The sequence below is a fragment of the Spermophilus citellus genome (genome assembly GCF_964194105.1).
Source record: "Spermophilus citellus genome assembly, chromosome: 3".
NCBI classification, from domain to species: domain Eukaryota; kingdom Metazoa; phylum Chordata; class Mammalia; order Rodentia; family Sciuridae; genus Spermophilus; species Spermophilus citellus.
Window position 1 is genome coordinate 174,516,906 of NC_138184.1, and position 27,307 is coordinate 174,544,212.

The 27,307-nt window shown below is 36.1% G+C and overlaps 1 protein-coding gene across 3 annotated transcripts in view; it reads right to left on the reverse strand.

Annotated features, from left to right (window-relative positions):
- Positions 1-11,798: 11,798 nt before the first annotated feature.
- The window catches only part of PUS7 (pseudouridine synthase 7), a 59,460-nt gene continuing 43,951 nt past the window's right edge, over positions 11,799-27,307 (reverse strand). Inside the window, exons 8-14 of one of the 3 annotated variants that reach the window (XM_081284718.1) lie at positions 26,599-26,660; positions 25,098-25,258; positions 23,961-24,087; positions 22,372-22,473; positions 16,626-16,755; positions 15,128-15,219; positions 11,799-13,957 (exon numbers count right to left, since the gene is read on the reverse strand). In XM_081284718.1, the coding sequence (XP_081140844.1) occupies positions 13,821-13,957; positions 15,128-15,219; positions 16,626-16,755; positions 22,372-22,473; positions 23,961-24,087; positions 25,098-25,258; positions 26,599-26,660 (811 nt within the window). In that variant the 3' untranslated portion in view covers positions 11,799-13,820. The remainder of the gene's footprint in view (positions 13,958-15,127; positions 15,220-16,625; positions 16,756-22,371; positions 22,474-23,960; positions 24,088-25,097; positions 25,259-26,598; positions 26,661-27,307) is intronic. The other 2 variants (XM_081284717.1, XM_081284716.1) reach the window with 2 other exon arrangements.

Below are 27,307 nucleotides of genomic sequence, written 5' to 3' on the forward strand. Positions count from 1 at the left end.
TCTAATGATGCATTTCTAAGAACATATCCCCTTCATTAAGTGACATATAACTGTGTGTGTGTGTATATCACACACACAAATACATGCATATAAAACATGTATAGATTTGGGTGTATGCACACATAGAAACAAAGAATAAATAAGAAATCACAACAAACTTTTTTTTTGGCACTGGAGATTGAACCCAGGGCCTCATTTATGTGGAACACTACTACTAAGCAAGCACACTTTGAGTCCCCACATCAAACTGTCAAACTCTTTTTTCCCCCATATCAAATTCTTTTTTTAAAAATTTAATTTTATTTATTTTAATTGTAGTTGGACACAATTGTTTTATTTATTTATTTTTATGTGGAGCTGAGGATCGAACCCAGCATCTCGCACATGCTAGGTGAGTGTTCTACCACTGAGTCACAACCCCAGCCCCTCAAATTATTTTTTAATTAATTAATTTATTTTTAAATATTTATTTTTTAGTTGCAGTTGGAAACAGTGCCTTTATTTTATTTATTTATTTTTATGTGATGCCGAGGATGGAACCCAGGGCCTCACACATGCTAGGCAGGAGCTCTACTACTGAGCTACAACCCCAGCCCAAGTCTTTTTTTTTATATTTATTTTTTAGTTATAGGTGGACACAATGCCTTTATTTTACTTTATGTGGTGCTGAGGATCGAACCCAGTGCCTCACGTATGCTAGGTGAGCACTGTACGACTGAGCCATAACCCCAGCTCCCCCCTCAAATTCTTAACAAATTATTTTAGGTGGTTTAGGAGTAATACGATGATGACTGAGATGGATTAGCATCATAAAATTTATTCCAAGAGGGACTAATACATATATATAGTATTATATAATAATTAAATATAATATTTATATATTTAATTTGAAAAAATTAGGGACATGGGAGTTTCAGTACTGGCATGTAAAAGAGTTTGCAAGCTGTTACATCCTTACAAGAAAAAGAAGCTGAACAAACTGAAAATCAATGACTAACGATTTTTCTGGGATCCATCAGAGAAAGGAGTTAGCAAAGCAGACCATCACTTTAGAACCTGGAGAGACAGGAACACAAAGAGAATCACAGATAAGGTCAGTTTATCTGGAACAGAACTGCTGAAGTCATAAACTGGCAGAAATACTTCAATGGTAATTTTGATGAATTATTAAAGGCTGGATACGGCCCAGATATGGCGTGACAATGAGGAACTCCTAAAGGTTGGAACTGGAATGGATTTTACTTTCAGTAGTTCTCATTATAGAGAACCAAGAAACACTTGTGTTTCTGGCAGAGAAAGAAGTAAAGGACATTTTGAAATATGCCCAGAGTATTATCTATAACAAAGGCCTATTCAACGAGGCAAAAACTTTACCAGAGCCTTATCTAACTTGGGAAAGGAAAATTATCCAAATATGGCCTCCCTAATCTGTCTCACCTAAGTGCTAAGTTTCTCAGGGAAAAGGAAAATGATAGACGTCAAAAATTTGGATGCATGTCAAGAAAGAATTGGATAAGGAAGAAATGATATAAAATACATCTTTTTATTTTTTTGTAATATGGATTCAGGTTATTACCACTGAGCTACATACCCAGCACCCCCCCATTTTTCGTTTTAAATTATTTATTTATTTTTTGTATTTGTGGATGTAGTTTGTTTAATTTTTTCTTTCTTTTTTTTTTTTTTAATGTGTTGCTAAGAATTGAACCTAGTGCCTTACATGTGCTAGGCAAGTGCTCTGCCACTGAGTCACAACCCCAGCCTCTCTTTTAAATTTTGAGACAGGGTCTTGCTAAGTTAATAAGGCTGGTCTAGAACTTCAGATCCCCCCACCTCAGCCTCCCAAATTACTGGAATTACAGGTATGTGCCACCATACCTGGCTTATCTTTCTTAGTTGAATTAACAGGTATCTGTTCAAAAATAATAACAATGGGGGCTGGAGTTGTGGCTCAGTGGTAGAGCGCTTGCCTAGCACATGTGAAGCCCTGGGTTCGATCCTCAGCAACACATAAAAATAAATAAATGAACAAAATAAAGGTATTGTGTCCAACTACAACTAAAAAATAAATATTAAAAAAAGTTTAAAAAATAATAACAATGAATTGGGCAGAATGTGGAAAGGTAAAAGCAATAAAATTAAAGTTTCACTGCTTGAGAAAGTGGTAGAAAGGAATGGAGAATACTATTATAATGTCTGTACTATTCAGGAAGCAGTTTTTTTTTTTAAAGTATTATTTTAGTTGCCAATGGATTTCATTTATTTTTTTAATATTTTATTAGTCATTGATGGGCTTTTATTTATTTATATGTGGTGCTGAGAATCGAACCCAGTGCCTCACACATGCTAGGCAAGCACTCTACCACTGGGTCACAACCCCAGCCCCTCATTTCTTTATTCATATGTGGTTTGAACCCAGGGCCTCACACATGCCAGGCAAGCGCTCTACCACTGAGCCCCAGCCCTAGCCCAGAAAGCAGCTTAGTGTTATTTAAAAGTGAACTTAGATTACCTGCAAAAATTGGGGATAATCATTACATTAAAAAAATTGGGGGGGGGGCTGGGGTTGTGGCTCAGTGGCAGAATGCTTGCCTTGCACATGTGAGGCACCAGGTTCGATCTTCAGCACCATATAAAAATAAACAAAATAAAGATATTGTGTCCATGTATAACTAAAAAAATATTTTTTAAAAATATTTTTTTAGTTGTTGATAGACCTTTATCTTATTTATTTATACATGGTGCTGAGAATCGAACCCAGTGCCTCACACATGCCAGGCAACTGTGCTACTAATGCTGAGCCCCAGCCCCAGCCCTTTCATTACATTTTTTTTGTTGTTGTTGTTGTTAATTTTCGGCGGACACATCTTTGTTTCTATGTGGTGCTGAGGATCAAACCCAGGCCGCACACATGCCAGGCGAGCGCGCTACCGCTTGAGCCACATCCCCAGCCCCTTCATTACATTAAAAAAAATTTTTTTTTAGTTGTAGATGGACACAATATCTTTATTTTACTTATTTACTTATTTTATGTGTTGCTGTGGATCGAACCCAGTGCCTCACGCATGTGGGGCAAGAGCTCTACCACTGAGCTACAACCCCAGCCCATCATTACATTTTTAAAAGCAGTAAAATATTGATATGTTAAGAGAGGTAAAACAAAATCATATATGATATACTACTAAAACCAGAAAAGGGAGAAAAAGATAAGAGGGCAGTCAAAAACTAGGGAAACAAATAGGCAACAGTTAAAACTATGGTAGTTACAGTCCTACTGTGTTGATAATCAGCACTGCAAAACATAAGAATAAATAAATAAAATAAAATCCTTTAAAATACAAAGACAAGGTTAAAAGCAAAGGAATGGAGAAACATACACCAAACTAATATTAAAAGAATTTGGGATAGATATGGTGGCACATACCTGTAATCACAGCAGCCTTGGAGGTTGAGGCAGGAGGGTCACAAGTTCAAAGCCAGCCTCAGCAACTTAACAAGGCGCTAAGCAACTCAATGAGATCCTGTCTCTAAATGAAATACAAAAAAAAGGGCTGGGAATGTGGCTTGGTAGTTCAGTACCCCTGAGTTCAATCTCTGGTATCAGAAAAAAAAAATTGGGAGTAGCTATGTTTATGTCAGACATCACAGACTTCAGAGGAGGGAAAATTACCAGGGAAGAAAGTAGGGCATTACACGATGATATTGTTCTCCAAGAAGATATACAGTCCTAAATACCTATGCATCTAACAACGGAGCACAAATATAAATAAGCAAAGCAAAAACTAATAGAATTGCAAAGAAAAAGTTAAATCCACTATTACAGCTGGAGGCTTTAGCACCTTTCTTTAATTAGTAAATCTGGATGGCAGAAAAATCAGTAAAGGTATAGTTGACCTGAATAGCACCAACCAACCACTTAATTTTGAGGGGTGGGGATTGAACCCAGGGATTCAATACTAGGTTTTAAACCCAGGGGTGCTTAAACACTGAGCCACACCCCCACCCCTTTTTATATTTTATTTTGAGAGAGGGTCTCGCTAAGTTGCTTAGAGCCTTGCTAAGTTGCTTGGAACTCACCATCCACCTGCCTCAGCCTTTTGAGCTTCTGGGATTATAGATGTGTGCCACCACGCCCACCTACTTGAAAAATTTTTAAAAACAGAAATCATAAAAATTATGTGCTCAGATCACAATGTAACTAAATTAGAAATAAAGATTAGAAAGATAGTTAGAAAATCTCAAAATATTTGGAGATATTTAATAAGACTGAAACATATTGGTCAAGAAGTAGCAAGAAACATTTTAAGGGGCTGGGCTTGTAGCTCAGTGGCTGAGAGCACTTGCCTGGCATGTGGGAGGTACTGGGTTCCATCCTCAGCACCACATAAAAGAATTAATAAATAAAACAAAGATACACTGTCCATCTACAATTAAAAAAAATTAAAAAGAAACATTTTTAAATGCTTTTAATTGTATGAAAATAAAATTACAACTAATCAAAATTTCTAGGATACATTAAGTATTTAGAGGGAAATGTATATTAAATGAATATGTTAGAAAAGGATCTAAAATCAACAATCTAACCCTCCACCACAGGAAACTACAAAAAGGTGCAATTTAAGCCTGAGGCATATAAAGAAAAGAAATAATAAAAATTAAACCAGAAATTAGGGAAAATAGAAAAATAAGAAAACAATTGAGGAAAGCAATGAAAAGTCTGTTGCTTGAAAATATAAAATACGTTGTGAATTCCTTTTTTTTTCTTTCTTTTTGTGGTGTTAGGGATCAAACCCAGAGCCTGGCACATACTGGACAAATGCTCTACCACTGAGCTGTTTCCAGTCCTAAGGACTATATTCTTTTTTTCAAGTGTTCCAAGACACACACACACACACACACACACACACACACATATATATATATATATATATATATATATATATATATTTAGTTGTATTATTGGATGCAATATGTTTTTCTTTTTAATTTATGTATGTGGTGCTGAGGAGCGAAACAGCGCTTCACATGCTAGGAAAGCATTCCACCACTGAGCTATAACCCCAGCCCAGGACTATATTCTAACTTCTTTTTTTTTGTCCATGAATTTTTAAAATTTGTTCTAGTTAGTCGTACATGATAGCAGAATGCATTTTGATTCACTATATACAAATGGAGCACAACTTTTCATTTCTCTGGTTGTACATGTAGTGTTGCATGTGATCACATGTTCAGTCATACATGTACCTAGGATAATGATGTTCATCTCATCCCACCATCATTCCTGCCTCCACACCCTCTCCCCTTTCTTCCCTTCTCTTTGACCAACCAAAGTTCCTCCATTCTCCCCACACACTCCCCCTTAACTTCTTAAATGTTACAAACTTTTCTCAATGTGAAAAACAATGATCTCCATTCTTTTGATGATCTACTTAATAAATTTTCCACTTTCTAATTCATTTTCCATAACTTCATTATACTACTGGGCTTCCCCATCCTAGCCTCCTACTACATGCTTTTGGGCTGGTTTTCCTCCTGCAATCAGTTGGTATATGCACAGGAAGACGATACTAGACAAACTCATTTCAGGAGCTCCTTGAGGACAAGGTCTACCTAAAGATATCAACACAGTGCTTTTCACAAACTGGGAATGCAGTAAACATTTATGGGATGAATAATGCATGTTCTTCTACAGGAAAGCTGATTAGATATGTCAATGAGTTGTGCTGTATTTAAATAAAGCTATCTCTAATTTTGGACTTTCACTTTTTGAAGTTATCTGCATCATGACTTCCTCCTAATTAATGCACAGGGGCCCAAAAAGCTAGGGTGACATAGGAAAGAAACAGACTTTAGCTCCACTTTATTAGACATGTACTATTAGGAAAAAGATCAATGAAGGCAAAGGGTCAAGTTAAAGAAAGGTGGCTTCCCTTGACAAATGGAGTAACTCCATGTCTTCTTGATGAAGTGTTGTGGTAGTGAAACATTTTTGTCTAGATCAAAACAGGTAGTAAGCTTTATGATGGAAATTATTTTTGCAAACAAGAAGACAAAAGTATAGAAAATGAGAGAATGAGAGGAATACAGCTAGTAAAGTCATGTTCCCCAGGTGACTACTTGTATGCATATGGTTCTCAAATGCTGTGGGTAGAATAGATATGAACTGAAACAAAAGTACTTCGTGTTTTCATCCTGGAAAGCTGTGGTCAAGTTTACAAATGATATCTGAAACAAGAACATCTTCTACAGCCTTTAACATCAACCCTCAGGAACACGAAGACAATCCATGGAATGGGAGAAAATATTTGCTAAATTATATATCTGAAAAAGGGTGTATACTTAAACTATATAAAGAACTCCCAGTATTAAACAACATAAATTCAAATACCCACTAAATGAGCAAAAGGCTCTCAATAGATATTTCTTTAAAAATATAGACAAATAGCCAATATGCATACAAAAGTTGTTTAACTTAGTTACTATGGAAATACAAACCTAAATGACAGATATGACTTCATACCTGCCAGGATGGCTATTGAAAAAATAGATAATATCAAGTGTTGGTGAGAATGGACCAGAAATTGGACCTTTCATACATTTCTAGTGGGAATATAAAAGGTTACAGGCTGACAGCTCCTCAAAGATTAAAGAACTACCATATGACTGCAATTCTACTCCTGTGTGTCCTAGAGAAATATATATGACCACATACAAAAACTTGTACAAAAATGTTTAACAGCATTATTTTTTTTAAAAAAAGCATTATTTAGTAAAAAGGTGAAAACAACCAAATGTCCATCAATTGGTGAATGGGTAAGCAAAATGTGGTATATTCATACATGAAATATTATTAGTCTATAAAAAAGAATGAAGTACTGATACATGCTACAGCATGGATGAAACCTGAACAAGTGACTAGAATAGACAAATCTACAGAGACTGCAAGTAATTCTTGCCAAGAAAGCAGTGGTTTTCAGGGGCTGGGGCTGAGGCAAGCATACAAAGTGATAGGTATGAGGTTTCTTTTAGTGGGGATAAAATACTGCAACATTGATATGATGATAGTTGGACAACTCCAACTATATTAAAAACCTTTGACTTGTATACTTTAAATGAGTGAATTATATGGTATGTGAATCATATCTCAATAAAGCTATTATTAATAAATACAAAACCAAATAAAATCAGAAGCTTAGGCCTGCATAAATTGCCTTACCATTTTGTATAACTTGAGTTCTCAGCTTTATGTGCTAACTACTCACACAAGTTTCTTTTACTTCTGCCTCTATTCTTATTCTCATTCCCCAAACCTCAATTTATATTCCATGAATTTGGAATTTAAAAATCCAAAGAGGTTGCACAGGGATTTGCTTTGCATTATTTATAGAAGAGAGAGAGAGCTGCAGGCTGTCATCTTAACTGCTTAAAGAAAATTTCAAGCACCCTGAAATATTTCAGAACCTATTAACAATCATGTTTGATGTGTGCTCCTATAGGAAAAATATTTACTCCTAATCACCATAAAACTTATCCACACTATGCAATTCAAAATCACATTTAACTAGCCTATATATCAAAAGTTTACAAATTAAACTTTAATATCCAAGGCAAAATAGCCATTATATTGATGACATGCTATAAATAAATTATCTTGATCTGTACTGTCCAATATGGTAGCCAGTGGCCACATGTGGCTACTGAGCACTGGAAACACAGCTTGTCCAATTAAGGTACACCTTAAGTGTAAATTACCCATTAGAGTTTGAGGATTTAGTACAAAAAAAGAGAATGTAAAAAATTTAGTTTTTAATATTAAGCTTGAAACAATATTGAGGGTATACTGGTTTAAATAAAATACATAAAATTAATTTCACGTGTTTCTTTTCATATTCTTTTTTTTTAGAATTTTTTTATTTTTTTTTATTTTTTTATTTTTTTATTTTTTTTTAAGAGAGAGAGAGAGAGGAGAGAGAGAATTTTTAATATTTATTTTTTAGTTCTCGGCGGACACAACATCTTTGTTGGTATGTGGTGCTGAGGATCGAACCCGGGCCGCACGCATGCCAGGCGAGCGCGCTACCGCTTGAGCCACATCCCCAGCCCTCTTTTCATATTCTTAATGTAGAGATACTAGAAAGATTTTTCAATTATATACAGTAGTCCCCCTTTTGGTTTTGTTCTCTGCAATTTTAGTTACTTGCATTCAACCAATAAAATACTGGCAGGGGAGAGAAACCACATCCATATAATTTTTATTAGAGCATATGGCATAATTGTTCTATTTTATTATTAATTTTACTGTACATTTATGTTTGTATAAAGAAAAAAAGAGCATCCATAGGGTTGCTACTATTTGAGGTTTAGGTATCCACTGACAGTCTTAGAGTGTAATCCCTACAACTAAAAAATACTGTACATGGCTCACATTGTAGTTCTACTGGACAGAACTGCTCTAGAGAAACATGGATAGTTTCTGATGGGACAGTAAATATGTATTAAGAAACAAAGGCTTTGGATAACTTTTATTACAATTTCCTATGACAACTTTTTACATACTGGTACCTTCTCAGGAGCACAGGTAGAAAAGCTGTTAACACAAACCAACACTGTACTCTTATAGGCAAGTGCTGTACCACTGAGCCACAACAGCCCCTCTACCCATTCTTGCTTCTTATAGCTGCTGCTTTCCTAAGAAGTTCTAGCAAAGAACTTGGTTCTAACAGTTAAGACTTTTTAGGGGATAAATTTTCTGTGTGGACAAATAAGGTCAGACAGGGCATGTCCAACAGCTGGTTGAGAGCAAGGGTGGAAAAGAAAGAATGGACTACAGTTGATCCTGGAGTTTAAGGAAGTGTCCTAGAAAGGTATCTATTTCAAGCCCTGAATCTCATTACTTGCACCCATATTCAGTGGGCATTTGCCTCTGGTCATTGGCATCACCAGGTGTCACACCCGATCAAGCAGATTCTTCTCTGTATCTTGGGTGACTCATTTGGTAACTAGGGTAGTGTTACGCAGTACAGAGCCACTAACATGTATTTGTGAAGCAGCTGAAATGTGGCTACTGTGGCTAAAGAGATTTCATTAGTTGAATTCAAGTTCAGCCATATGTAGCCACTACAGGTCTAGAATCTTGCTTGCTACTTCAAGAGTGTAGAGACCAACAGCATGTCTACCCTCTGGGAGTTGGTTAGAAATGCAGTATTTCAGATTCTAAGACTTCCTGAAATATATTCTGCAATTTATGAAAACTGACAAGTGATTCCAAGTTTGGAAAGAACTTATCTATAGTAGGGGATCGTAATCTGAATACACTGAAGCTCCACTTTTTTTTTTTTTTGTGGTGCTAGGGATTGAACCCAGGGCCTTGTGCATGCATGGCAAACACTCTACCAACTGAGCTATATTCCCAGCCCTGAAGCCCCTTAAATTCTAAGGGATCTGTGAGCAAGTGTTGCATACACTCCCCACTTTTCTTCCTCTGGAGACAGTGTCCATATTTCTTTAGTATTCATCATCCAAAATTAAGCAGTCTTATCCTATAGGAATATAGCCCCACAAAGTGAGAAAGCAGATTCCATTGAACAAAGAGCACTTTCTTTTCAAGAAATGAAGTTTAGAATATGAACATACTCATAATCCCTCTACTATGCTTAACTTTTTCATGTCTGAAACAAAAATGGTTTACACTACTAATCTGTTTTTGTACCAGGGATTGAACCTAAGAGCACTTCACCACTGAGCCACATCCCCCGCCCTTTTTATTTTTTATTTTGAGATAGGGTTTGTTTAGGTCAGCTTTTTCACTACTGCAATTAAAAGACCTAACTAGAACAACTGTAGAGGAGGAAAAGTTTATTTGGGAACTCACAGTTTTAGAGATCTCAATCCATAGACAGAAGGCTCTATTCCTTGGGGCTCGAGGTGAGACAGAACATCATGGCAGAAGAATGTGGCAAAGGGAAGCAGTTCACATGATGATCAGACAGCAGAGAGACTTCTCTACTTGCCAGCTACAAATATATACTCCAAAGCCACATGCCCAGTCCCCACCTATTCCAGCCATACCCCACATACCTTCAGTCAGCACTCATTTAATCCTATCAGGTGATTAACTCACTGATTGGGTCGAGACTCTAATAATCCAATCATTTCTCCTCTGAACCTTCTTGCATTGCCTCACACATGAGCACTTGGGCAACACATCACATCCAAATCCAAATCCAAACAGTCTCACTAGGTTGCTTACAGCTTTGCTAAATTGCTGAGGTTGGCTTCAAACCTGTGATCCTCCTGCCTCAGCCTCCTGAGTCACTGGGATTACAGGCGTTCATCACCACACCCAGCTCATCTGTTTTGCTCCAAGAAAGTACATATACATCAGCATAAACTGACATATATACACACATATATATGCTATATATGTCTGTATATCTAGATATACATATACACATAGGCATATGTATACAAACATATATACATATACATACACACATTCTTTTAAAAGTACAAATTGGCCACAAAATTAAAAATATATTCCACTAAAAGTATCATTTTGTGCTAATCTATACTACCTGGAGCAAATGGTAAAGTTTCAAGTACTAATATAGTATTGCAGCTGCTACCAATTTTTTGGTTGATTCTAAAATCAACCATAAATTTTTTTCTTTTTTCTTTTTGGATATGGGGTCTTGTTATGTTGCCCAAGATGGCCTTTAATCCCTGGGCTCAAATGATCTTCCTGTCTCAGCCTCCTTAGTATCTGGGACTACAGGTGCCTGCCTAGAAATTTATTTATTTATTTTTTAATGAGTACAATAGCTATATATCTAGTTATTACCTATGACATGAAACCATGAAGATTCTAGAATCAACCAAGTTTTTCTTTTTAATAAGTACAATAGATGTCTAATTATTACCTATAACATGAAATCACAAATAAAAACATTGCTTGATTATCTACCTAACTTTTCTGTGAGGAAATTTTTATTTGGCGGGAGTGCTGGGGATTGATCCCAGGGGTGCTTAACCACTGAACCACATTTCCAGCTCTCTTTTAGTATTTTATTTAGAGACAGGGTCTCCTGAGTTGCTAAGCGCCTTGCTAAATTGCTGAGACTGGTTTTGAATTCGTGATCCTCCTGCCTCAGCCTCCAGAGCTGCTGGAATTATAGGCATGCACCACTGTGCCAAGCAGGAAAGTTTTAATTATGCTAAAAATTAATGCTCCTTTATTATATCCTTTAAGCAAAAACTTAGGCAGCTATAACACTTTTATGTAGGATGAGGTTGCTGTCAGGTTTTGTAAATTTACCTTGGAGAAACTTCCTCCCATTGTTCACAATGAAAAATGTCCTGACTTCTATGTGAAGGTGATGACTTATTCCGTATTCAGTCCCTTGAGTTAGAAAATATGTCCCCAAGGCTCAAAAAGGAATGAAAAATTAACTTCAAATCATAACTTTTCCACTGGTGTTTAAAATAAGACATGCAGAAACGGATAATTTGCTAATGTAGCCAGTAAAATTAACTTATTACATGACACATAGGATTTACCAGATGAAGAAACCACATTTGGCCTCACTTATTTTTTTTTAAATGTTGATTTATAAATGCAGGATCTGCTGGATATACTTTGCAATAGGAAGACTTAGATCTTCTTCATAAATAATTTTCAATAATCATTCTGACAAAAGATAGGAACTGGATATTACTGGAAAGCACAGACAGAACCACTATACATTTAATAAATTTAGCTTTTTGTAGAACAAGAGTCTCTAGAAATCGGCCAGATAAAAGGATAATTTTACCGTGGCATTTCCAGTCCTTTAACTTTGGCAGTGTGGTGGAGGTCATTAAAAGAAAAGGGCTAAATAAATTGTTTGTTCTCAGTCTTCTTTCCATCACCAGAAAAAGGAGAAATGTCATCACACTGCATGGAGTAATGTTCCTGATATGACAGGTCTTCTCCATTCCTTTCTTTTCTATTCCAGAAAGCATATTGGCAGGTGAGGGAGTGATACCACTGGAGGGATAATATTTAGTCCAGTCTAACAGTAAGTCAGTTGGTCATGCCATTTGATGTCTTTTATTTGTTTATTAAAAAAATTTTTTTGGTACTGGGGATTGAACCCATCGGCTCTTAAACACTAAGTCACATCTCTAGCCCCATTTCCTTTCCTTTAATTTTTTTTTTTTTTAGTTGTAGATGGACACAATACCTTTGTTTTATTTACTTATTTTATATGGTGCTGAAGATCAAACCCAGTGCCTCACACATGCTAGGCAAGTGATCTACCACTGAGCCACAACCCCAGCTCCTCTGCCCCAGCCCTTTTTATTTTTAATTGGAGACAGGGTCTTGCTAAGTTGCCTAGGGCCTCACTAAGTTGTGAGGCTGGCTTTGAACTTGCAATTCTCCTGTCTCAGCCTCCCAAGCTGTTGAGATTATAGGCATGTGCCACCGTGCCTGGCTTGATAGTTTTTTATATTATTCTCAAATCTCACACCTGATCAAGACACACTTTTGTGTTAACATCATTTTTAATTTTTTTTTTAGTCGTATATGGATTCAATGCCTTTATTTGTTTTTATGTGGTGCTAGGATCGAACCCAGTGCCTCATACTTGCAAGGCAAGTGCTCTACCACTGAGCTACAGCTCCAGCCCCCATTTGTTTTTTATTTATTTATTTATTTTATTTATTTTTTAAATTGTCGATAGAGCTTTATTTATGTGCAGTGCCTCAACATGCTAGGCAAGCACTCTACCACTGAGCCACAACCCTAGCCCTGTCAACACCATTTCTAAGGCTCTTTCATTCACTTAGTTTCTTACCTTTAGTCAGGGACAAAATTCTCATTTTCATTTAGTTTTATGTATTTATTTATTTACATAATCAGTAAAAAGGAGTTTTTAAAAGTATTTATAACATTTGACTCTAGAAATGACAGAAAAAAAAAACGAATACAATTATGCTAAACAAGTTTGGAAAGGCATATTTATCTTTCACACCAGAGAAAAGTTTTATGCAATGCCAGAAATGTAAATACCTAAGCAGTTAATGACAACGGATAAACGCTGCTGTTAGAAGGAGCCCTTGTAAAATTTAGAAGTTTTCCTCTGTGACATTATTTATTTTTGAGCAAATGCCAATCTGGTGGAAAGAATTCTGAACATAAAAAGGCACCTAGAGTAAAAAGTAGATCTTAACCAATAAAAATGGACACATTTTAAGAAAAAAGGCCCCATTCCTGTAACTCTCCTGCAAGGCATTGATAATAAATGCAAAAGCCATTGCAAACTATAAAGTATATAAATGCTTACCTGAATCCAGCACATGAGATGCATAATGACAATGAGTAGTGTATTTATATCTATAAATGGGAATTCTCAAATTATTTATCCATAGTCAAGATTTGTTTTGTTGCATTTGCTCTTAAAATGCATTGTTGTGCATTCCATTCATGATATGTTAAAAATTCCTGTTGTCTTCATGTACTCAGCAAAACCTAAAACTTCTACTTTAAACCAAAATATTATAAAGCCAGTAAAGCTGATATTTTATTATGATTTAAGCACCTAAAGTATATTCTGACTAATTTATAATCTCTGTGCTAAAATTAGGATCCTCAGGATTTGTTCATATGTATAAATATTGCAAATTATTTCTTTAAGCTAATAAAAACTTTAAAAAATACAAAGAATCCTTTACTACAAAGATTCAAAATCCATATCTGGGTCTGTATTAAGAGATAAATGAATAGGAAGTCAGTAAGCAAAGAGTTGTCTGCATTTTCTCATCTGTGGATAAGGTACTACTTAGCGCAGCCAGGTTGTATTCATCTGGGTCTGGTTCTTGATGCTGGTATCCATTTTTAGCACTTCTCGAATAGCCATGGTAGCATAAGTAGAAGGAGGAAGAGAAAAATCCATTTTGAGAGCCCTGTATTTGCCTTCTGAAAGGGAAAAAAGAAGAGAACAGTTAGAAAATGACAGTAGCTGCAGATAGACTGTATAGAATCAGATAATCTCTCTACAAATACAAAGAACCGTGCTCCTTTCCTTAGGCTTCTACTTCCCATAGGGGCTCAAAGAGAATGAAACCATGGAAGTAAGAGATTTGTAATGGGGCTGGGGCTGGGGCTGAGTGGTAGAGCACTTGCCTGGCATGTATGAGCACTAGGTTTGGTTTTCAGCACCACATATAAATAAATGAAATAAATAAATAAACAAATAAGTAAATGAACTAGTTGACTATATGAACTAGTTGAACTTATACAGTAATTCTACCCAGGAACCTTCATTAAAAGGGTAGATTATAGAAGAGCACAAGAGAAAAATGCATGTAAAAAGAACCCTCCAAACAAAACAAAACAAATCCCAATTAGGATGGGAAGAGGAAGAAAGGGGACAGAATACAGAACATAAAGAATTTGACATGATAACCTGTGAAATTTAACTCACTTTATTGCCTCTCTGTGGGAGATGAGGAGGAAAGATTTTATCACCTAATACCACAACAATCTATAACATTCATTCACTTTCAGTGGGATTGACTGTTTTAGTGACTTGCCTCCAATTATAACCACGAAACTAAGATGATGAAACCCAAAACAGAAATGATAGAGTGGACAGGTGGTGTTGATGTTTATAAGAACAATTTTATTTTTTATTTTTTTAAAGCTCAATTTTTTTCCTCTCACAAAAGTGTTGTGCTTTTTTTTTTTTTTTTGAGAGAGAGAGAGAGAGAGAGAAAAAATTTTAATATTTATTTTTTAGTTTTCGGCGGACACAACATCTTTGTTTGTATGTGGTGCTTAGGATGGAACCCGGGCCGCACGCATGCCAGGCGAGCGCTACTGCTTGAGCCACATCCCCAGCCCAAGAACAATTTTTTTAAAAAAGATTTTTTTACTTGAAGATGGACACAATACCTTTATTTTATTTATTAGCTTTGATGTGGTGCCGGTATCGAACCCAGAGCCTCGTACATGCTAGACAAACACTCTACGGTGAGCCACAACTCCTGCCCGTAAGAACAATTTATTCAAAAGAATTTACACTTTTATATGACAGACTGAAGTAAAAGTTGGTTGACACAAGAACTGAAGATTGAGTGGACTTACCAGAAGCAAAAACTGGTGGTGGTTTCCCTTCTAGGTTGTCTACGTCTGTGTTGAAAAGTGGAATTTTTGGATCATCATATGCAACTACTTCCCTTTAAAATATATAATTAAAGACAGGAGTGAATATGAACTGTCATAAATGGTACTAAATTGCTTATCATCATTTCTTTTTTGTGGCCCTAGGGATTGAACCTGGGATGCTCTACCACTGAGCCACACTCCCAGCCCTTTTTTACTTTATTTTGAGACAAAGTCTTACTAAATTGCCTCTGCCTCAAACTTGTAATCCTCCTGCCTCAGCCTCCTGCATTACAGGCATGCACCACCATAAAGGTGTTCATCATCATTTGTTTAGCAAGAAAAACACATAAAACAACTGGGCATGGTGGCACACGCCTGTAATTCCAGCAGCTCAGGGAGGCTGAGGCAGGAAGATTGTAAATTCAAAGCCAACCTCAACAACAGTCAGGTGCTAAGCAACTCAGTGAGACCCTGTCTCTAAATAAAAAATACAAAATAGGGCTGGGGATGAGCTCAGTGGTTGAGTACCCCTAAGTTCAAACACCAATACCCTCCCCCAAAAGAAAAACACATAAGTCTATTGTAAATAATTATAAATATATAAATAGAACTATTCAATAATAGAACAAGGCCAGATTTTATACAAGACTATTGTTTCCATATTATTATACAGTAAGATGACAGATAATGTCAGCAAATGGAAATGATACAAAATACTTCCCTGGGATAGATAGAAATTATTTTATATGACGTTGAGACATAGTAAACTTTATTTTGTACAGATGTGACTGAATTAATCATGGCCTTACATTTCCTCCAGAGTGGTTACACTACCATCAATACCTTGGAAAAGATACTCTGTAAACTTCATTGCCCACAGCCAGAGAAAAGGAAGGAGAGAGAATTTCCTGGCAATGGGCAAATAATGCAGGATTTCATTTTAAAATTACCAAATAAAGTTCTAGATAATACTATTAAAGTATTTTAAAATTAATTGACACAAGTATCCTTTTCTCTGTGGAAACACAATATTACAATAACCGGACTGTTATTGAAAACTCACAGCTAATTGAGTAAATTGTTCAGGGATAGCTCTGTATAAGAATCTTGGTTTTTTTAGAAATAATGAAAAAAGTTTAATCTTTACACATTTCTTCAATAATTCATTGATGTTAACAACATCTAAGAGTTGTTTTCACTAAATTTCTTTTCCTTTCTTTATAGTGGTGGGGATTGAACCCAGGGCCTTGTGCATGCTAGGCAAGTGCTCTACCACTGAGCCACATCCCTCATCCTTCATTAATCTGATGATTTGAAAAATACCAACTGGTAGCAGTAGTGATAATAGTACTAAGAACAACAATAATATTAAACACTTACATGCTAGGTTCTAAGCACTGAAAAATATATAAATGAAGAAAAAACTTAATACTTTATGTAGTAATTCAGTTCTACTTCTTTCCAGACTATTACTCACCAACTGACATTTTGAGGACGAATAATGATCTTTCGGTAAGCTCCTGATAAGGAGTAATCACGTATTTTGTGTCTCATGTTGTCAATATCAAGATTGTCTGCTGTGAGCATTTCCCTGTAGGCTTCGCTAACTAATACAAAATACAAAAAGTTAGTTAAAATGAATTCTGTCAGCAAGTTAGCTTAACGTAGACTAAAACTAGTGTAACATGTAAATTCAATTAGCATCCTTATTTTATAATACTAAGTCTGCTCTCTGGAATCAAAACAGTGGGGCTGGGGTTGTGGCTCAGTTGTAGAGCACTTGCCTAGCATGTGTGAGGTTCTGGGTTTAATCCTCAGCACCACATAAAAATAAATAAAATAAAGGTATTATGTCCAACTACAACTAATAAACAAACAAATAAATAAATAAAACTTAGTGACTTAGTAATGGGGACTAGAAGATATCTTCATCCTTGGCTTGGCCAACTTTTAGGCTATCTTTGCAGCTAGCCATAGTACATGTGGTATAAGGTTCTCAAGCTACCTACCAAAGGTCATTTCACCCAGAGTTGCTAAACCATAATTTTGTGCTCATAGTCAGAAGAAACCATATACATAGGCTTCAAACACTCTCTGAAGAGGTAGTTATAAATAAACGTATAAAAATAAGAGACCCTGAAAAACCATCTGTCTCACCCTCGCACCTGATGGAAAATCTTTTTTTACACAAGAGAGACAGTTTTTTAATGTTCACTTACAAGTTGTCATAACAAGTGGAACTACTTCTTTATGAGGCACACAATTATTAGAAAGTTCTTCCCAATTAGGATAAGATATATCCCATGCTTGTATAACTATATCAAAATGGATCCCACTGTCGTATATAACTAAAATGAACCAATTAAAAGGAAAGTTCTTCCTATTCCAAACTGAAATCTATTCCCTGGTAACTTTTTTTTAAATTTATTTTTTAGTTTTAGGTGGATACAATATCTTATTTTATTTTTATGTGCTGCTAAGGATTGAACCCAGTGCCTCATGCATGCTAGGCAAGCACTCTACCACTGAGCCACAACCCCAGCCCTGTTCCCTTGTAACTGTTGTTATTACTTTGGAACACAGTGGAACTTTCTTCTACATGTATTCATAAAAGTCGGACCTTTAAGTCACATCTTCATTAGACTAAATAATGGTTCTGTCAATTGCCCTCACTTTACAATTCTGTGTTTTCCACCAAATCCTTTAACAGGCTTATGTTCAACAACTCTAAATTACTTTAAACTTTTTATATAGAGACTACTGTATCAAACTTGGCTTTTTCTGTTTATTTGATCAGTGGGCATAAACATTAGAATTTACATTTTACCCTATTAAATGCCTTCTATAATTCTTCTTAAATCCTTGCTTAACTTACACTACTTATAAATATGACCGTATTTCTTTTCTTTTCTTTTTTTTTTTTTTAAGAGAGAGAGTGGGGGGAGGGGGAGAGAGAGAGAGAGAGAGAGAGAGAGAGAGAGAATTTTTAATATTTATTTTTTAGTTCTCGGCGGACACAACATCTTTGTTGGTATGTGGTGCTGAGGATCGAACCCGGGCCGCACGCATGCCAGGCGAGCGCGCTACCGCTTGAGCCATACCCCCAGCCCAGACCGTATTTCTTTATACAAGATATTCGTTAAAAATGCTGGATAGAGATGGGTATTATTGTGCATGCCTGTAATCCCAGTGACTTGGAAGGCTAAGGCAGGAGGACTGCAAGTTCAAAGTCAGCTTCAGCAACTTAGTGAGGCCCTAAGCAATTTAGCAAGACCCTGTCTCAGAATAAAAAATACAAAGGCTGGGGATGCCACTCTGTGATTAAGTGCACCTGGGTTCAATCCCTAGTACTTAAAAAAAAAAAAAAAGTTGGATAGTACAGAGACAAGGAAAGATGCCTCTATCACACACTGAAGACAACAGAAATCCCTAAATAAACACTGTTGGATAGAAGGTGTGCATATGTTACATATCCAAATGGTGAAATACCACCTGGCCAGCATATAAATCCCCATCTTGGCTATAAAATTTTATGAATGGACTTGTCAAAGGCTTTGATGAATGTATGTTCTTTTTGGTACCAGCCAAGTTCTTCATCTTGACAGTTGTAGCCAGCTTTCTTTCTTTCTTTCTTTTTGTTTTAATATTTTTAATTGTAGGTGGACACAATACCTTTATTTATTTATTTATTTTTATGTGATGCTGAGGATCGAACCCAGTGCTTCATTCGTGATGTACAATCTCAGCCCTGTAGCCATCTCTCTTATGATGGTTGATTTGAAGTATCAACTTGACTAGATTAAGGGATACTCCAATAGCTGGCAAAGCATTACTTATTCTCAATGTTCAGTAGGCACTGAGTTTGTCCCTCTTCTGCTAAAAAGAAAACCCAGGTGATTTTTGCTTTTCTTTAGGTTGATTGGGCTATCCCAAGTGTATGTGAGGATGTTTCCTGAGGAGTGGCATGAGTCAGAGGACTGACTGGGGAAGATCTGTCTTCACTGTGGACATGACCTGGATGAAATAAAAAGGCAGACTAACAAATGATTTCCCTCTCTCTCCTAGACTGGGATACCCTTCTTTTCATATCTTTGAACTTCAGAACTTCAGGTTCTCTGGCCTGTGGATTCTAGGACTTATACCAGCACCCCTATCACAACACCCCCAGGTTCTTGGACCTTCAGTCTCTGATTCAGTTACACCACTGGCTTCCCTGGTTTTCAAGCCTTTGGATTTGGACTGAACCATGCTATGACCACTTACGTTTCTCCAGCTTGCAGAGAGCCTATTCTGAGACTTCTCAGCCTCCATAATCAAGTGGACCAATTCTCCTAATAAATTCTTTTTCTTATCTCTATATATATCCTACTGGTTCTGTCTCTCTGGAGGACCTTTACTAAAACAAAGGGAAAGTGTGGGTTTTAGCATCTTAAGTGTCTTCCACTAGTTCAAGGTTCTTGGTTCCTGACCAGGACAGACAGATTACACCTCTCCCTTACTCACCTCACTTCCCCCCATCCACTCCTTTCCCTCAGTAAGTCAGCCTGTGCAAGTGTTACAGTACAGCAACGGGGTTGCTTTAATCAACATACAAATGAAAGAGTCCTCTTAAATCCTTGTAGAATATTTGCATTAGCCAAGAAGAGCATTAGTTTTAATAATTTTCTAACTCATAAAGTTTCAAGAAATACAACATTTATAAGTAAAATAATTCTGGTCTCTTGAAAGAAAAAATATTTTAATAAGAAGTCACCCAATGGGCTGGGGTCGTAGCTCAGTGGTAAAGTGCTTGTCTACCATGTGTGAGGTACTGCATTTGATTCTCAACACCACATATAAATAAATAAATAAATTAAAGGTCCATTGACATCTAAAAATATATATTAAAAAAAAAAAGAAGTTATTCCATGGGGCTGGGGTTGTAGTTCACTGGCAGAGAACTTGCGTAGCACGCTTGAGGCACTGGATTCAATCCTCAGCACCACATAAAAATAAACAAACAAAAAATAAAGATATTAATAAAAAAAGTCACCCCACCCACAGATTAGTCCTGGACAGGAGTAACTTCAAGGGTCATTTCCACTAAATTGGACCCATGGTCAGAGCTGCTTTCTTTTTTCAATTTCTTTTTTTTTTTTAATTAATTAATTTATTTTTTAGTTTTCGGCAGACACAGCATCTTTGTTTGTATGTGGTGCTGAGGATCGAACCCGGGCCGCACGCACGCCAGGCGAGGGCGCTACCACTGAGTCACATCCCCAGCCCCTCTTTTTTCAATTTCTGAATCCCTGTTCCAATGTTCCAATGTCTACTTGCTCAAATGGCATCCATGAAGGTAAAAGAAGTAATTCTTTTTTTTTTTAATATTTATTTTTTAGTTGTAGTTAGACACAATACCTTTATTTTTAAATTTATTTTATGTGGTGCTGAGGATCAAACTCAGGGCCTCACACATGCTAGGTGAGCACTCTACCACTGAGCCACGACCCCAACCCCCAAAAGAATTATCTTATCAGCCTCTGGGGAATAGATATAGAATAAAAGTATAGAATTCTATGTTTTCCTTTCTTTTGTACTAAGGATTGAACCCAGGGGAATTTTACCATTGAGCTACACCTCCCAGTCCTTTTTATGACAGGGTCTCACAAAATTGCTGAAGGTCTTGTAAAGCTGTTGAGGCTGGCTTTGAACTTTAGATCCTCCTGCCTCAGCCTCCTGAGTTGCTGGGGTTACAGGCATGAACCACCACACCTGGCTAACTTGTCAGTTTATAAACTCCTATATTTATTGACTTTTTAAATACCATTATCATATATTACTTAAATTATGTGTGTGTGTGTGGTGGCTCGGGGGAACTAGGGATTAAACCAAGGGATGCTCTACCACAGAGTTTACAGTCCCCTAAGTCCTTTTTAATTTTGAGATAGTGTCTCACTAAGTTTAAGACTCACCTTGAACTTTATGATCTTCCTGCCTTAGATTCTTGAATCATTGGGATTACAGGTGTGTTCCACCATACCTGGCTTTACATAATTTGTTCTTCTTTTGCAGTGTTGCAGATCAAACTTAGGGCCTCATGCATGCTATGAGCTTTATCCCAAGTCCCTTCTATTCTTTTTTTTTGGGTACCAGGAATTGAACTTGGGGGCACTCAACCACTAAGCCACATCCCCAGCCCTATTTTGTATTTTATTTAGAGACAGAGTTTCACTGAGTTGCTTAGCACCTCACTGTTGCTGAGGCTGGCTTTGAACTCATTTATGATCCTCTTGCCTCAGCCTCCTGAGCCACTGGGATTACAGGCATGGGCCACTGTGCCAGGCCCCTTATATATTTTTGTTTTATTTTGTTACTGAGGATTTAACCCAGGGGTGTTTTCCACTGAGCTACATTCCCAGCCCTATTTATTTATTTATTTATTTATTATTTTGAGACAGGGTGTAAGTTGCTTAGGGCCTTGCTAAATTGCTCTCTTGGCCTCAGGATTTCAGGCATGTGCCACCATGCCTGGCACTTAACAGTTTTTTAAAAGCAATGCTGAGGTAGAATTATCTATCTACTATCTCAATGCAAAACAAGAACAAATTATGTAAAGCCAGGTGTGGTGGAACACACCTGTAATCCTAATGATTCAGGAATCTAAGGCAGAAAGATCATAAAGTTCAAGTTCAGACTCTTCCTATACTTAATATGAATTAATAAATTTTAAAAATTTAAGTAATGCAAATAACAATAATGATAATACAACTGTTACTACTATAACCATCTAGTTTCTTTTTCTTTTTCTTTTGTTTTTTTGAGATGGGGTCTTGCTATGTTGTCCATGCTGATCTCAAACTTGGGGTTGAAGCAATTTTTCACTTTAGCCTCCCTAATAGCTAGGACTACAGGTGTGTACCACCATTCCTGGCTTTAGTTTCTTTAAACTGTTCATTTGAATGCATCCCTTTTTGGAGACTTTCATAAATAATCACAGTTTATATATGTTTGAAATCTAAATATCTCTTTAAGTGTGATGGAAATAAATCTTTTAAATTATATTTTAGGTACTGATTTTTTTTTCCTTCTTTTTACTCTTGGCTGCCAGTTGCTTAATTATGTTAGACTACTTTCTCCAAAGAATTTTTTTTTTTTTTCAGTGCTGGGTATTGAATCCAGGGCCTTGTGCATGTGTGGCAAGCATTCTACAAACTGAGCTATATTCCCCGTGCCAGAGAACTTACTTTTATGCTTTGGGTAGATAACATCAAAACCAGGCAAGGGCATTACCACATCATGAATGGAGTAATTGTCAACATCTTCTTCTTCAATATAGGTGGCTGTGGCTGCAAATGCACAAATAAACAATAAAAAAAGACATTATTTTCATGAATTCAAGCTTCTAAAGTTATATATATGTAAGCAAATCAGAAGTCAACTTTTACAAGTTAAGGGGCCTAGGAAGCTTAAAGATATATAAATATACCAATACCATCCATACTCTTTTGTTTTTTCTACTCTAAGAAATAAAAATTAAAGATTTCATAGAATTTTCAGTGAATAGTTTTAAAACATCTCCCAGCTGTATACTCATCTTCTGGAAATGTCTACTTTTAAAAATCAGCTACTTTATCCTTCATTTTTTTAAAAAAAATTTTTTTAATCCTTCTTAAGCAATATTACAAAATACTTTTTGGAAAGCTATCATACAAATATGTACTCTCCTAAAAGAATAAACAATATATCAGTCTGTAGTTAGAGGATGAAATATGTGGCACATGGAACATTAAAATGTATTGGATGTTAGGCTGGAGTTGTGGCTCAGAGGTAGAGCGCTTGCCTAGCATGCGTGCGGCACTGGGTTCAATCCTCAGCACCACATAAAAATAAAACAAATAAAATAAAGGAACTCTGTCCATCTACAACTATAAATAAACTAAAAAAAAAAAAAAAAAAAGCATTGGATATAACCAGTACTGCATGAGAAAAAAGGTGATACATCAGGGAAAAAACAAGCTAATGCATAGAGGTCAGATATGCTACTGACCCGGAATATAGACCTTGAAATGAAACAAACTTGATTTTGGAGCCCAGATTTTTCTTTTTTATTAACCAGCTGTGAAACATAAGACAAGTGACTAACCTCCACGAAAAGTACTACTTTTTAGAAGTACTGGGAGGGTTTAAACTAGAAGATGAAGGTAAAGGGTTTAGGGCAACACCTGGCACACAGTAAGGTCTCCACAGCAGAGAGAATGAGTGCTGTCTTATGAATGCTTTGGGCTCAGTATGCCCTAAATGCCCATTCTATCATGGGACACATGTAAGTTAGCTCCAGTCTGGTATTGATCTGAAGAAACACTTTTAAACTGGCTGACAACAAGATGAGAGGCTCAGACAAATCTAGAAGTATTACATATTTGCTAAACCCAGATTAACCTTTGGAAAGGAATTTTAGCCACCATTGTTCTAAATGCTATTCCACATACTAGTTGAGAAAATGGAGGCCTAGAAAGTCACATGCTTACTTAAACCAGATGTATATTTTTTTTCAATAGAGACCCATTCCAAACTTACTAAACATCTTCCTCTCTCTTTTTTTAATGTCCTGGGGATTGAACCCAGGAGTGCTACATCCCCAGCCACCCCATCACCACCTTTTTGTTGAGAAAAGATCTCATTAAGTCACTAAGGCTGGTCGTGAACTTGCAATCCTGCTGTGTACCACCATGCCCAGCTCTTTTTAATTTTTAATTCCAGGCAAGATTTTAAAGCCACTAATGACAAATACCTGACTTCTTGTTTGTTTGAACAATGATATATGCTGTTTTACCTCCTTTAAGAACAAGGTCCCCTGGAACAGGTTTCAGCCCATAATCTTCTATTCTCTTGCTCACCATATTATTCCACACATAGCTCTGATAGCTATGAATATACATTAAACGATTATTTCTTGGTATCTGGAGGGAAGGAAAAAAATAGGAAAGAAAAAGATATTCTGAATATAAAAAGTACTGCAGTTTCCAAAATATCTTGTTTGTTTACTGATGATTCTAGTACAAGAAACTTATACTTTAAATCTCTTATTTTTAATACCCTGTAGAAACAGTGGCTTTGAAACAGAGCATTGAATATTAGAGATGGAAGACCTCAAACTAAAGGGCATTAACAGTCATCAGTAGCAGCTTTTCACATTTTGTATCTATAATGCATACATCCATGCAACTGAAACAAACATTATGGAATTTGTACCCTAAATTGAAGATTCAAATCAAATTTCAAACTCAAGGAATCTACATAGAGGTCACGTATGCTACTGACCCTGAAATATGGACCTTGAAATCAAACAGTCAATTATACAGCAAACAGTAGTTTCTCCTCCATAATTCTACAGAAGGAGAACACCTACAATGATTGAATGACAACAAATTTCAGAAAGAATCCTGTTTTTTTTCGATACATTTGGATAAAAGTAACTGAGGCTTAAGCTTAAGGGTTAAATTTTAAAGTGTCCTGGATTATTCATAAACATCAGTGGTACAGGCTGTACTTGCCAAGATGTTATCCCCTCTTGAGCCGCCATGATGAAACCAGACTAATATAACTATTTAGATGGCTTACTGTCCAATTCTCTTCCTTAGGCAGTTTACAGTTCTGATGATGATCAAGAAATGACTATACAATGAATTCTGAATTTCTCAAAAACCCACTTAAATTTCCAAAGTAGATCAAGTTCTCCACATTAATACTTTTCTTGTGCCCTCAATGTTAGTAAATACTGCTAAGATTGCCTGCTCATTACCATTCAGGGTCTGAACAAAGATCACTCAGGTAAAATACCTCTTGGAGATCACCAAAGGATCCTTCTTTAGTTTCTGCTCTTTCAAAATTTAGTAAAATCTTCCAAGATAAAGTTTAAAAAGCATTAAACCACTTCAAGCCATTGCCTGACTTCACAAATCGCACTCACTATGCCAAATGCAGAGACTATATTCTTCATTCCATATTTTGAAAGTCCTCGAAGCAGCTGCCCTTCCACACACCTTTTGACAGGTAGTTTTCTGAGGGCAGCAGCTGGGTCCTTGGTCTTCGCCCATTCTTCCCTGCATTTCACCAAGTACCCCTTTTCAGCTGTGGGGGAAAAAAACTATGATTTAACTATTTTTTTTTTTTTTAAGAGAGAGTGAGAGAGGAGAGAGAGAGAGAGAGAGAGAGAATTTTTAATATTTATTTTTTTTTTAGTTCTCGGCGGACACAACATCTTTGTTGGTATGTGGTGCTGAGGATCGAACCCGGGCCGCACGCATGCCAGGCGAGCGCGCTACCGCTTGAGCCACATCCCCAGCCCAATGATTTAACTATTTATCCAAAGGACAAACCTTCACAACTTAACATGCTTCCTGGGGAACACAACATTAGATAGAAAAGTCTAATTGTGATGAAGGTGCCATGAAGAGCCTCTGCTCACCTGGGGACAGGCACCAGAAAGGGAAAAAATGAAATGTGCAGCAAGAGTACAGAATTATATGACTCTATTGACATTCCTCCCAGGGCAACAATAAAAGCTATTTATTCATTATCACCATAGCTCATTCAACAGAAGACAAAACCTTGTAGTCCTTCCTTCCTTCTCCTTTTCCATTGTGCTGTCAAGTTTTATGAGTTACTTTCCTTAAATTGAGATTTTATTTTTCTTGGCTTAATTACCTAAAATGAATATACTTATTTTGACAATTTAGAAAATTCTACTTAAATCCCTTTTATATAGCATAGCTTTAGAGATACTTTCTTTTCCTTTTTGGGGGGTGGTGGTGGGATGGGGGATCCCAGGGACTGAACTCAGGGACACTGGACCACTGAACCACATCCCCAGACCTATTTTGTATTTTATTTAGAGACAGGGTCTCACTGAGTTGCTTAGTTTCTTCTGTCACCAAGGCTGGCTTTGAACTCGAGATCTTCCTGCCTCAGCCTCCTGAGCCACTGAGATTACAGGCATGCGCTACTGTGCCAGGCTTTTAGAGATACTTCTGAAAATTTTTAGTGCACTCTTTAAAAATTCTTAGGGCATTTTGCCAAGATTTTATATTTCATAATACCATACCTTAACAAAATAGCCACATGTATGTGATCCCAATATATTCAGATATTTAGTAGCGAATGAAGGGAAATAAATTTAATTCTTAAAATATTCATTGATTAAATTAATAAATTAGATAAGTTAAAGAGCTAAAACCAGGATATAAATTTAAAATTGGAAATATATACATAAGATTTGTGAAAAAATATAAAGAAACAAATTGTACATTTATTAATTTTAGTTGTAGATGGACAAAATACCTTTATTTTATTTATTTTTATGTGGTGCTGAGGATCGAACCCAGTGCCTCACAAGTACTAGGCAAATGCTCTACCACTGAGATACAAACCCACCCCCTTATCTATTTTCTTAACATGAATTTTATTCTTACCTCCAGAACGGGGTTTCAGTATCAAATCCATGACTTCTGTCCAGGAATTTTGTAAAATAGCTCTAAAATTAAAAAGTATTTATTTACTTAACTTTGCATTAAGGTGAATCTTCTCTGCCCATATCTTTGAAGAGTTAACAAATCATACTAACTTCATATTATTTCACTAAACATTAGCAGAAAAACTATGATACTGATTTCAAATGTAAATGCAAAAGGACTTTAGAAATAAGGAGAGAATAAAATTAAGGACAATGCTTACTCATAACATTAAAGTTTCAAAAGCTGTAACAATATAAATACTATATAATTGATTTTAATGCATTATATATGGTATGTTTATGTGAATAAAAGTTTGTTGTTAACTTCTAAAAAAAAAAAAAAAAACTCTCCATGTTAATAAATACCTTCTTTTCCAGGTAAACAGAATAAATACAATTAATCCTTCTTTATTTTTCTTGCCAAAATATAAACATCTTTATTTTTGGTGATTTTAGAAGTTATAATTCTTGTAATTATATAATGGATTTCCTATTGTTAAACATTCTTAGTCCTGAAACAAGTCATATTACATCAGTCTTTTTTTTCTGTTTATTTATTTATTTCTTTATTAGTTGTTCAAAACATTACAAAGCTCTTGATATATCATATTTCATACATTTGATTCAAGTGGATTATGAACTCCCATTTTTACCCTGTATACAGATTG